At 42.7% G+C, this 13,087-nt stretch overlaps 1 protein-coding gene across 1 annotated transcript in view; it reads left to right on the forward strand.

The window, feature by feature from the left end:
- The window catches only part of CCDC88C (coiled-coil domain containing 88C), a 214,516-nt gene that overhangs the window by 113,020 nt on the left and 88,409 nt on the right, over nt 1-13,087 (forward strand). Inside the window, exons 4-6 of the mRNA XM_019519909.1 lie at nt 427-496; nt 11,074-11,132; nt 12,954-13,037. Coding sequence (XP_019375454.1) covers nt 427-496; nt 11,074-11,132; nt 12,954-13,037 — 213 coding nt within the window. The remainder of the gene's footprint in view (nt 1-426; nt 497-11,073; nt 11,133-12,953; nt 13,038-13,087) is intronic.

Raw genomic sequence — 13,087 nt, forward strand, 5'->3', positions numbered from 1 at the left:
GAGCTCTAATAAAAATATAATTAATTTGAATCAGAATTATTTTTTTGTTCCAGCTGCCCTTGTAAGTCTGGAAACACAGCAATGTCTGTGTATTGTGAGGCAGATATACAAGCTTGTCTGGGGGAAAGGTATGACTGATAAATATACCCAGCATCACTTTGCATTTACTTCAGTTAATACCATGGGACCCTTTAAGTCTTCCATTAGGTGTCATTAGAAGAGGCACAGGAGACTATTTGCATACCTCAGTTGCAGGATCTGTAGTTGTCTTCAGCTAGTGATTTATTTCTCATGTGGGGCTTCACCTTGTGACCTTGAACGCCAGCATGCTGAAGCTTTTATAATCAATGGAGCTGTATGTTCTTTGTGAACTATTTTTACATGGCTTCTTTAAACTGAATTTTGTTTGCAATTTATTTCATTTAGGAGGTTCTCCAGCAGCTGATCGTAATGAATTTACCAAATGTTTTAATGATTGGCAAAGACCCTCTTTCTGGTAAGTAGTTTTGGTTTTGTGGGGTTTTTTTAAACCCCTTCCAAATGTAAAGAGAATTATGTGCTGGGTTTTTTGGTTGTGGCTGTCTTGGTATAAGGACATAGGTAGGCCAGGTTCTTTGGGTAGATGTGATATCTTTTATTAGACCAACTGAGTAGTTGGAAAAAATCCTTTGCAAGCTTTTTATGTTGCTTCTTTTCCATAAATTTCGATACAGCAAATGCGGTTTCCCAAAGTGGGACTAATTTGAGGGATGTGGAGAGAGAGAGGAAAACCTTACTCTGTTTTTCACTTATAGTCCCAATTTCTACAGTATCTTTGTACCTCATAATCTGTTCAGTGTGTTTATCAGCAGAACAACCCTAGTAAGTTAGGAAGGATCTGGGTCTAAGAGGCATCTCAAGATCATGCAGGAAGACTGTGGCAGACCAGAGACCTGGATCTGATGCTAAAGTGCTGTTCAAGAGCCCCTGCCTGTAAAACCATACTTCTGCTTGGCAATCTTGGCTCTGTCTCATCTCCATCAGAATACAGCAACAAAGGGCTTCCTTGAAAGCTATCCTTTTGCAATCCATGCAGCCCAAAATGTAGTTTGATATGGGAGCATTTCTTGTCCTTTGGGTATTGGGAGGGAGGCACAGACACATATCTTCCCAAAAAGTAAGAGATTGAGCAGAAAAGAGAGAGAATGGACGGGGTGGGGAGAACAGATGGATAATCTTTGGGCCACTGGGGCAGGGCCCACCTTGCCCAAAGGGTGAGCTCCATCAAACATGGATTGGGAACCCCTAAGCTATTATCTGACTTTCCTCGCATCATTGCTGGAGCGCAGCCAAGAAAATGAAGCTGATCTATTTTGGCCTTCTCATCTCTGAAATGAAGGGGCAGTTGTTGTTGAGGTTTTTACTTTATGCCGAATGCACATTCCTCCCTCCCTCAGCCTTGTGCCAAAGCCCAGGATGGTAAGTCACTTTTACCACAGAAGGAAAATTTTATAATCTGCAACTACTGGGCGTGACGTGGTGGTAACAAACTTCTCAGCCAAATAAACAAATGCAGAAACGTTAGCCTGGGATTTTTTTTTGCTGCGCTTAGCAGTTGTTTGGGACTGTGAGAGAGAGGTTAATTTATTGCTAACAGAAAAACAACTAGCCTCCAGTTCATGAACCACTAAAATTCATGCTGTTGGTAGCTTTGTAAATAAGGCTTATTCTTACCTAGCTAAGGGCAAGATGGCTATTTGTGCACAGTATGCCCACAAACGGACATAACAATGCATCCAGGTACCTGGAGCAGCTGCCAGGGACAGTGACAACTTCCTTTTTTCCCCCCAACACACCCACAGCTGGGGCGGCTGTCCCCATCACCCTTTGCCTCCATTATGCCATTGTCCACTACTCTCCTTTGCAGGCTGCCTGAGGAGAACAGGCATCTACAGGGCTGCTGCTCTCCTCCTAGCTAGGGAGAAAGAGGAAGCAGCAGACCCTGGACCCTACCTCCCTCCAGTGCCTCAGGCAATGGACATGTCCAGGCACAGAGAGAAGAAAAGACAGCAAGGCCCTGCTTTCCCAGCTGTGACTGAGCAGCAAGTGACAGCAATCTACCACTTCCCACTGATTTCCCTTCTCCCTCACTGCGTCCCCGCTCCAGTTCCCTCCCAGTGACTGCTGTATGCTTGAATGTTGTCTTGGTGGTTATCTGTATTTGAACACCCTTTGACACTTAAACATGTCACCATAGGGCTTGGTCAGTAAGGGATCCTACTGGTGCTCTACGAGCATTGCGGTACAGAACTCTTATTTCCTTCCCTCAAATCACTGTCTTATTTAAAAGGCAGCCAAAATGTCTCTTGCAGAAAGTTTACTGGTATTGGCACCACAGGGCATTTTTACATGTGCCAGGCACTTTGAAAAGCAGCACTTGCAGTTGTATAAGTGGTGAAATGTGCATCAGCACTGAGAAAATGGTGTCAGCGTGTTTTCTAACTAAAATACATAGAAGGTGCTTTAGTTCAAAAGCTCACGACCACTACTTTCTGTGTGCTGATGCACATTTTGCCGCTTATACAACTGCATGTGTCATAGCATGGTGCAGCAGATCGCCATTGTGTTGCGGGATGAAAAAGTATGTGTATAAATGCCCATATTCATTATCTTTCAGGTGTTTTCTCTTGAAACCAATTGTTTGCTTCATCTCTTTAAAAAAAAAAAAAAAAAGTATTTAAAGGTGGATTTTAAATACAATTTTGTTTTCGCATAGGCACGGGGAATCACTGTCCAAGTCTTATTATCAAAGAGTGCACACTGGAATAGAAATTGCAGAATACAAAGGGGGAAGAGCTTGATGGTGGGAAATGATGAGATGTGTGGAAAAAATGTGAATTTGTTGCAGTTTGTTTATATTACTTGAGTACCTGTGAACCTCAGTTATGGACCAGGGTTTCATTGTCCTAGTTGTTGTAAGAAATAGACATCTCTTTTTTTCTGAGGAGCATAGAGACAGCAGTTGAATTTGTGTTTGCAGATAAGATTGCTGAGAGATGATAAAGTACAGGGTGGAGGAAAAAAAGAGGGAACCAAGGGCAGGTGGTTGTGGAACCACCCTTCCCCCCAGACAGGTAGAGTAGGGGAAGTGGAGCTTTCAAGACAGGCTAAAGGAGTGAATAGAGAGATGGGAAATGAGCCAGGAGTTATAGGAGGAACAGGATTTCAAGGAGAGAGTGCAGTAAGTAGTGTCACCAGTGACTGACAAGAAAAAAAGGAAGAGAGAACCAGCAAGAAGTCATCATGATTGATGGGACAGCTGATTGGCAATGCTGGAAGAGACCAACAGGGTATATTGGGGGAAGATCAGCTTTAGAGGAAAAGAGAAACCTGAGTAAAGCAGTTAGTCCTTGTGATGACTGGCAGAGCTGAACCTGGGCTGCAAATGCAAAATGGACATGAGGATGAGGAAGTGTGAAGCCAGGAAATCCAGGAAATGCCATAACCAGGGAAGCTTATCAAGGCAGCATGCGAGCAGCGAGGAAGCAGCCCAAAAGGAGGGCTGATGGGCAGGAGTTAGATGAAGATGGACAGGGAGTGACAGTAAGATGCAAGGGAAGGAGAGATGAGTTGGATGCTGTGCTGCTCAAAAGAGAACGGGGAGGAGAAGCATCCTCATTACAGCCTGATTCAGGGAGGAAAGAATGTAAGATGGGGACATCATCAGCTGAAGGAGCTAGAGTTGACAAGATTGTGAATGACTAAAGGGTATGGATGAACAATTATACCTGCTCACCACAGCTAATTATTTGTGTCCATTCTTATACCTGTGTAACTGAAGCCACTGTTACTTTAAACTTGTTTCATTTGGGTCTGAAGTTTACAGTGGGTTAGCTCCACTTTTTCTGGAACAAGAAGAGACTAACAAAGCAGCTATTTTGATTCAACTAATGCTCCATAAGAATAAGACCTCCTGCCTTTTAAAATGCTATATTGTTACTTTTCTCTTTGTTGTCTGAGACCTTTCAAGAGGTGGAGTGGGCAGGCATTCCAGAGGCAGCAAGAGGGGAAGTGAAAGGGAAGGAAGGAAAGGGTTTGATTTGAGGCTGGTAATGGGAGCATGAGAGAGGGGGTGGGAGTGGTGAAAGTGGAGGGGGGCCTGGGGTTGGGATAAGTATCAGAGATGAGGTTGAACTGCCAGAGGGAAAACTGCTGGTTTAATTTTCATTTGCCTTAATGTAGACCAAATTGGTATTAAACGTAGTAAATTTAAAAATGAAGGTCTTTAGAGTTGCTAGAAAATGGGGATATTTGCACCCCTTGTATGACCAGTATCTGTACATGTGGGTATTTCAGACCATTGTGGGTTCCTGTATTTATGAATTATACTCACAAGTGCAGTCCCACTTTCAGAAAGTGATGTTGGCATGTAACCATGAGATTTAGGAAATGCAAATCTTCCTTAGATCCTCCAAATGTGGTATTTGCTTTTTTTTTCTTTTTCTGAGCTTGAGCTAATTTCATTTGGTTCCAGTCAGTTAAGGATGAGGGCAAAAGCTTCAAAAATAGCCTGTGAGAAGATTACTTGGTTTAATTTGGTGGAATGGAAGGAAGTGAAAAGAATGAAATATAATTTAATTGTAAAAGACTTTAATTAAAGGGAGAGAATTTTTAGATGAATTGAACACGTTGGACAGTGCCATTAGAAAAGAAAAGATGCACTCTTCCTTTAATGCATTTTACAATATACAGTTTCTAGCTTTAAATTCACTTGTTACCATCTTTTCCCATTTAGAATATACTTTTTTTCTATAGCACAATATAAGCAATTCATTATAATGCCACAAATCTAATGAGACCCATCATGATGATCAGTATATTGCACTGGGGTCAGAGTGTAATTTCCCGTTAGCAACACATGCAGGACGTCTGTATTCTGTGGTGATCCTGAACCCCTGTGACCCAGAGCTGGCTCTGCCCATGTCTGCTTGCACTTCCCAGCAAACGGGTCTTCGGTCAGAAACTTGAAAATGAACATTCTGGAACATGGAAAAAAATGTTGAAAGAGACTTTTAGGGTTTTTAGCTTCATCTAATCCCTTGCCATCCCCGTTTGCCCACACACTGGTTAATTTCTTACATCCCTAGCTCTTTCCTATCCTCTTGAAACATTTTGCTATTTCAATACATTTTTCAAATTAAGGTCTGATAAGTCCTTGAACAGGAGGGAGCCAAAGGTCCCTGCTAATGAATGCCTGTAAAAAATGTTTTTCATTATAATCATAAAAGATTTAGTCTCCCACTGGTGTGTTATTTCATGCCTCATTTCCTTCCTTATTTTATTTCATAACTCTTCAGAGATTCAAAGGGTTGTAAGATATTAACTAAAGTTAATAAAAAAGCTTTCTCTCTAAAGTGTAAATACAGTGTTTGGGCTCGTATGATCCATGACGTTGCTCGATTGGAGAAAATAAGCACGTGCGTGCTTTACCACCTTGCCTGTCTTCCACAGGCTAATAGATATTAGCTCCCCCACCTTGCCCAGACACATCCGAGCTCCCTGGACTCTGCTGGAGAAGTGGGAGTAGGACTAAGTAGTGTGTACCAGCTTAGAGAAGGAAGTGTACCAACTTGGATTCTTGTGTACTCGTATTTTCTCTTTTCCCATGTCCTTCCTTCCTCTCCTCTCCCATTTTTCATTTTTTCTTTCTTTCATTTTATCATTATACCTTTTATCCTCCTTTTTGTTGCATCTCCTAATCTCCTTCCCTGCTTTCCCCCACAGTTCCACCATCTGTTTCTCCCTTTTCTGTCAGAGTATAGAGGTCTTCTGAGCCCACAGCCTAGAGAGAAGCTCCCAAAGCACAAGGTATTTTCCTGAAGGCCAAAGGCCCTCTGCCACCATAGGGAGCAGATGGCCTTTCTGCAGATCCCTGGGTCACCAGCTGTTGCTGGCTCAGACACCTAGAGCAGCTGCTCTGGAATTGTCAACGTGGGTGGGGGGAACTGGCCATATTGGATTCTGGACCTTTCTCTTTGGTTGCTAATTGAAATCCAGCCCAGCTTGGCTATTCATTGACGTGAGATTCAAGTTAACTCACAGTCCCTTGGCATCCCAGGATGCTTTGCACCTTCTACACAACCTCCTCCTCCCCCACCCTCCCCACCCCCAGGGTGGGCAGGCTAGGCTTGGCCCAAGCTGTCTTCTCCAGCTGATCAGGGAGGTATGCTCTAGCACCCCCTGGCTTCTGGCCTGGGCCACTGCAGGCATGTGGCTGAATTTCTGGAATCAAAAGTGAATGTCTGTTCTCTCTTGGTTCAATCTATGCATTTTAGACTAACCTGTAAAGACTGAATCGATTCAGCCTTGAGCTTTTTGACTGTATGTACTTAGCCTTTGAGTGATGCTGTACAATAAATGGGTTAAATATCATACCTTTAGGTTTATTGGCCATTTGCTTAATATCTAAAAACAATTGCATTTTAGGGACAGAACTGTCTGTCAGTATTTACAGCTAGTATCACAGTGAGATGCACAGGTTGGAGATTCTGGTCACAAAGACTGATAGAAATTACAGCTTGTGGTCAGAGCACTCATTTGGGGTGAGAGTAGGTATTTGAACTTGAGACTCCCACACGACTGGGGAGTGCCATAACCAGCAGGCTCTTGGAAAAATGGGGGCAAGTTTTTCACTCTCCTGCTAGGGATATTTTTCTCTGAAATGTTCCTTAGGTGAGAGAGACAGACAGGCATACACATGCACACATGGGTTGCGTCCAGATGAGCATGGCTGTGCAGTATGTGGCACTGCAGAAATGCCACATACTGCACATTCAGTTGTCCTCTATGCTGCAAGGAAGCAGCATGGGGGGGGTTTTGTATTCAGGGGTCATAAAAACCTGCAGGAAAAAAAAGCAGAGTGGCACATGCGGGGGCAGCATGCACTGCTCAAAGCTGGAGCCTGGCTGGCCAGAGCCACACTCCAGCTACCAGCCAGGCTCTGTGCAGCAGAATTGCTGCTACTGCAGCCCCGGGAGGCCCTCAGGTCCTCCAGTAAGGCTGCTGGAACGAGGGCCACTCTCCCCTCCCCTGGGGTAACCTGCCTCATGCCTGAGTGCATGTAGCACAGGCATTTCCCAGGCACAACTAGTGGCGGCACAAGGTGCGCTGCTGCTAGTTGTCCCTGGGGAAACAAACATCCATGCATATCTGGACCTGGCCATGGTGACTTGGGCCAAGGACAGGCATAGCTCTTTGAAGCACATTAAATGCTATGACACTTCAAAAATGCAGTGCTTTATAGATTCATAGATGTTTGGGTTGCAAGGGACCTTAGCAGATCATCGAGTCCAACCCCCTGCCCTGGGCAGGAAAGAGCACTGGGCTCAGACTACCCCAGCCAGGTGCATGACTAGCCTCCTCTTAAAGACCCCCAAGGTAGGGAACAGATACATCCCCTGACCTCTGCTGCACTCATCCCCCCAGAGCACTTCAGTATTGCCACAACAAGGTGCAGCGGAGTGACCTAAAACCAGAGGGGGCATGATAGAGGGTCCTGTGTTTCTTTTCTCCCTTCCATGGGCTTCCCCCTCCCCCCATGGAAGAGTAGAGTAAACAGCCAATGAGTCCCCTCCTCTGCATTCAGCCCTAAGTCTTCTGATTCTGGAGGTAGAAAGGCATGCAAGGAATCACTATTAGTACTGTGACTAAGGTGGGGCAACTGGGGCAGCCACTTCAGGCACCAATTGGGGGGAGGGGGGTGTGGTAAAAAAATAGCTGCCATTCCAGCGTCACAATTGTGCCAGGACACCAGCAGCCACAACTTGCTGCAGCCCCAGAATAAGAGAGTACAACTCCTTGTTTGGCTTTCCACCTTGGAGATTGCTGAGGATAGCCAAATGTTCATCTGCTACAACTGGGTGATCCCACAACTGCCCCGACTCCAGCATGTTCAAATGCACAGGAGAGCACTTGCTGGCTGTGCACCCTGATCTTCCTCCCTATCCCTGTTAGGGGTGTGTGCCAGGAGAGTAGAAGAGCACTGTGAGATGCTAGAGGGCTGAGCAAACCCTGTGTCAGGCTCCCTAGAGTGTGTGGGAGGTGTTTTGTTTTGAAGCACCTCCTGCACACTGTTCATTTCCTGTAATAGGAGGTGCTTCAGTTTGAAGTACTTCCAAAGACTTGCCATTTCTTCCAGGGTTAATTTTGACAGGCTTTGGGCAATTTTGAAGCACTTCATAGGTCACGTAAATCCGTCTGCTTGGCCTCTGAACCTCTTCAGAGGTGTTCATCATTTGGTTTCATTCTAACTCCATTTCAGGATAGATTCAAATTGTCCAGGTCCTCTATAGCAGGAGTTGTCAGCCAGGGGTACGTGTGTCTCTGGGGGTACTTGGATCAGTCCTAGCGGGTATGTGCAGGTGGGCGGGGACAGAGCACCACCACCTCCCTGGAGCAGGACTGGGGCAGGGCAAGGGTGGCAGCACCCCTCTGTGAGGCGGGCAAGCTCACATATGGCAGCCACCACCTCCACACCAGCCCGGTGAGCTTCCCCCGGTGAGCTTCCCCCATCCCTCCCTCTGCTCAGCGTCTGGCCTTCGGGGGGGGTACTTAAGCTAAAAAAGATTGAAAATCCCTGCTGTATAGGGTAGTAGTTGGGCTGTATGAAATTTCAATGCATGTTTTGTTTTGAAGCTGTTTTGAGCTTGAAACAGCAAAATCAAAACAAAAGGCTTTGAAACTGCTTAAAAATGGGCAAAACATCAAAACAGTGTCGAAACAGCAAAACAGTTTCGACAAAATGAAACGGAACAGTGCTTTGAAACAGTGAAACGAAACACTGTCCCTTTGAAATGGCGAAATGCAAGTCAAAACGAAATGGTGCTGTTTCACACAGCCCAGCCAGTATTTAGGGTGCTCCCCTGCAACATGAGAGATCCAAGGCCTTGTTCTGAGTGTTCTGAAGATGAAACAATGAAATTAAATGATGAAACTCAACATATTTTAATGTTGACTGCATTTCAAGTTGATTTTTGTCTCAGAATAGTGCTGAACTCTTACTTATGAAAACCAAGGGTTATATTTGTATACAAAAATATGGTTTCATAAAAGAACACAAACCAACTCTACTGCCAGTGAATGGATGGATAGGAAGGTTTGTTTACCCTTTGAAAAAATATGCTTTAAATCTTTGAAGAGAAATAACCTACAATTATACTTGCAGAACAACACAATTTCTGGCAGATTTAAAATGTATGTTTTCTTTAAAAAACTTATCTCTGCTTACGACGCCCTAGTGATAAATTAAGCCGTATCAGATGCAGACACTTAAAATTCTCATTAAACTTCAAAAAGAATGCTTGGAATTTTTGTGAAAGTGTTTTAAAAATCATTTCTTAGATGGTTGTTTCTTTTAATAACCAGATAAATCATTTGTTCTAGAGAAACTTACCTAGCAAAAAAAGAATTGTTTGGGATATTTCTGTTGAAAGAGAAAGGAGCAACAAAAAAAAGAGAACTAATTCTCTAGCTCTTTTTACCTGCTTTAACAGTAATAATGGTTGCTTTAGGTTGTAGGTTTATCAAGTTGAGATTCAATCTCTCTGGTAATTTAGGTCAGAGTGCCTTTGCTAATCTGAAATGCTAGGTTAGCATAATTGATGAATCAATCTCCCTCCACTTCCCTTCTGTTAGATCCTGCAGATGCATATAACTTACTGTACAGCACAGCCTTACAAGGGCATGGTGTGTGAAGAGCTTTGTATATCTGTTTGGTGTGCTAAAACATTTGTGCATTTAAAAAAAGTCAGTAGACAGAGGAAGTTTCCTTCCTCTGCCTGTTTATAGACATGAACAACTGAACACCCAAGGAGAGGGGGCCAGAAAGTGAAAATGTTTATCCCATTGTTATACATTGAGTGTCAAAAAGTACATACATTTACAGATGGATAAGCAAGAGAGAACTATATGTTGCCTATTTCCATGCCTCTAGTCTGTACTATGTCATACTGTTTCTTAATATCTCATTCTGAAGCTGACTTACCTCTGTTCCTTTTACTACCCACATGTACGATTTTGAACCTGCCTCAACTTCTCCCAGTTTCTCCTTCTCTTTATCTTTAATATACAGAGCTCTCTGCCTCCTGAGGCAATACACGTTTTAATTGTGTTGCAGTAAGATCTGAAGTTGGATAAAAGCCATGGCAGTTGCCCTGTGGCACTTTTTTTTTTCCTTAAGCTGAGACTGAAGTCTGCTGGGTTGTTGGTCACAGCAAGGATTCCTGCTGCAACAGCCTGCTTATACCCCTTCCTCCCATGGATCTAAGAGCATATGGTAAAGGAATATTCTCCTTTCTGCACTTCTTTCCCCACTTTTCATCATGTGGAGCATTTGCTTTAGTGTGAACAATTTCTAATGCAGAAGGAGGAAAGAAAAAACATGCCTTTGATAGAAAATGAAAGGAAGTATGTGAAGTGGCAATGTTCCATTCGTCTGTGTGGCTGCTCGCAAAATGTGCAATTTAGGGTGCCAAAAGAGTTCCCCTTCTACAGCGTTCTCCCCAGGTCCTGTGTTGTTTTTTCTTTCTTTATCAGAAATAAGAGAGCATGGTGCATACTAAGCAAATGGTCAATTTGAAGCTGAACTTTTACTGTTGTATCAGCTGGAAAGCCCTTGGCAAATGCAGACAGGGACTTTTGTGCAACAGATCCTCTCATGAATTGGAATTTATTTTAAAAAACAGTGTCCCTTAAAAAGTATCTTTGCACAATGCTATAAGAATGGCCTGGTTTGTCTTTGGGCAGGATAGAACTCTTGCTGCTTAATCTCAAATTTAGCCCAGGCTCAAATGCTTTGCTGGATTTAGGGGATCTTGGGTCTTGTTTGATAAATTAATCTGTAACAGTCATTTTGTTGCATTGAAACCATTAGTAATTTTATATGCACTTGCAGATTGTCCAAACACTTGGTCGACTAAAAGGATGTTTCCTGCTCAGAAGGCCTTTGCTGTACTCTGAGAGAAACATTTAATAAAACCTTTCTTAACTCATGTAGTAGCACATTTGGATTGATTTGCTTCTTTCCTTTCACTTCAGGTAAAAGTATGGATGAAATTAAGAAATTGTTGCTGCTGGTACTGGGTTGTGCTGTACAGGTGAGCAAGCATTAGGGCATCGCAAAATATTTTAATAATGTAATTTAAGTCTTTCTTGCTTATTGGGGCATTGTAATTCTTGCAGAACTCAGAATTGTCTGTCAAGGATTAATGTCTTGTTCTGTCAGGTGCTATTCAAACAAATTCCCAGCCCCTGTGTGTTTGAAATCTGGAGTTATGAAAAGGCACAATTGGTGGAAGAAAGACAAATACAAAAAAAGGAGTAAAGTGAGAGCAAAGGGAGGACATATTGCATAATAAGCAAAACCACCATCCCTGTTGCTGCTCAAACCACTGCTAGGATACATGGTGCTGCAATTAGGCAATCCAAATAATTGACATAGTGAGAAATAGTGTTGTGAGTTTGAATAGTCTTCTTCATCTGAAGATTGTTACCTTTCTTTGTAGTTCTTGAAATATGTTGGCATAGAATAGAGGATGTTAGTGCAAAGAGACTCCATAAGCTAACGTCTCATTGCCCTCTTCTAAGGAATCCCAACACCAGTGCACTGCTCCTTTTAATGTTGTATAAATGGAGTCTTAAATGAATAGGAACTTTGTATAACCATGTAAGGGTTTTTATGGTATGTGTGTATTGTTAAACTAAATGGACAGCCAGTACCTATGGGAAATTCCCCCGAAGTACAGGACAGTTAACCAGATAAAGGAAACAGTGTCCTACACACCAAACCTCTGTATTGGCGATCCCTCAGTAAGCTGTTGTAATAAACAATGAAGACATTGCTGGCCAGCTTTCCCTTATAATTGACCTTGTTTTCATGTCTGTCTAATGTCTTTGTCATGCTTTAGGACACTCACCCTGCTCAGCTACGTCAAATCAATTATGTCAGGGTAATGCTGTCTTCCTGGGGCTGCTCTGAACTTCTTACTGTTTATATTGCAACACAAAGAATGAAGGGCCTGATTTGGCAAGGCAGTGAACACCATCAGTTCCCATTTATGGCTCTGAACCTCCTCCTATTCAAGTGTATGGTCATATTCAGAATTGGGCCCAGAGAGCCACTGTAAACTCTCAGTGAAGTGGATAAATACCCTGTGGGAGATGTTTAACTTTTTCATATTACCTAGAGAGTCCTGGGTACTCTGCCTACCAGCCTTGGGTCCCACATTTGTATCAAAACAGAAAAATAAGCAATTAGACTGTGGGATGTTACAAAACACTTCCAAAAACTCATTTGGTAGAAATAAATTTGGGAATCTGTCTAGTCGTATTTATTTTTAATTAAATATTCTCTTGCTGTATTGTACATGCAAAGCGCACATTGCTTTAGTTCCTGAGAACAAAATGTGGAGCCGATGTGAGCAGAATCAAAAGTGAAACTGATGTATTCATTGCCCCAAATGAGTAAAATACAAAGAGCAAACAAACAGTTTAAATGATGTAACACAAATTTAGGGCCACAGCTTCAGCTGCTTTACATTTGTGTAGTTTTAAGTCCATTTGAGCTCTGCTCATTTCCACTAACTGTGGCTCTGGCCCTTGGCTGCATTAATTCTTTTGGCCTTAAGTTTAATACCATCTGTAAAAAGTTCTAAAAACGTAAGGTATGATTTGGCAACCCTTATGCATCTCGCATATAAATTTACTCATCAATTAGTTTCACTGATTACAAAGAGCATATGTGCAACAAGGTGTTATTCACTGTAAGTGTGACTGCATGTGCCCCTCTGGTCTGGTTATTACTGTTCCTTTAGCTGTACCAGTGAATTCTTTAAAAATAAATTAATTAAAAGAATCATCACTACAGTAGTTTTTTGCGCATAACATGTTTCAAGCAAAGTGTATTTTTTTTTAAACAGTGTGAAAGAAAAGAAGAATTTATTGAAAGAATAAAGCAGCTGGATATTGAGACCCAGGCAGCAATTGTTTCCCACATTCAGGAGGTAGGATTTTCAGTGCTTCGAGCTTTCTTTCTTTTTTTTTTTTTTTTTTT

The sequence above is a fragment of the Gavialis gangeticus genome, unplaced genomic scaffold, assembly GCF_001723915.1.
Source record: "Gavialis gangeticus isolate Ggan-Ray unplaced genomic scaffold, GavGan_comp1, whole genome shotgun sequence".
Lineage (NCBI taxonomy): Eukaryota > Metazoa > Chordata > Crocodylia > Gavialidae > Gavialis > Gavialis gangeticus.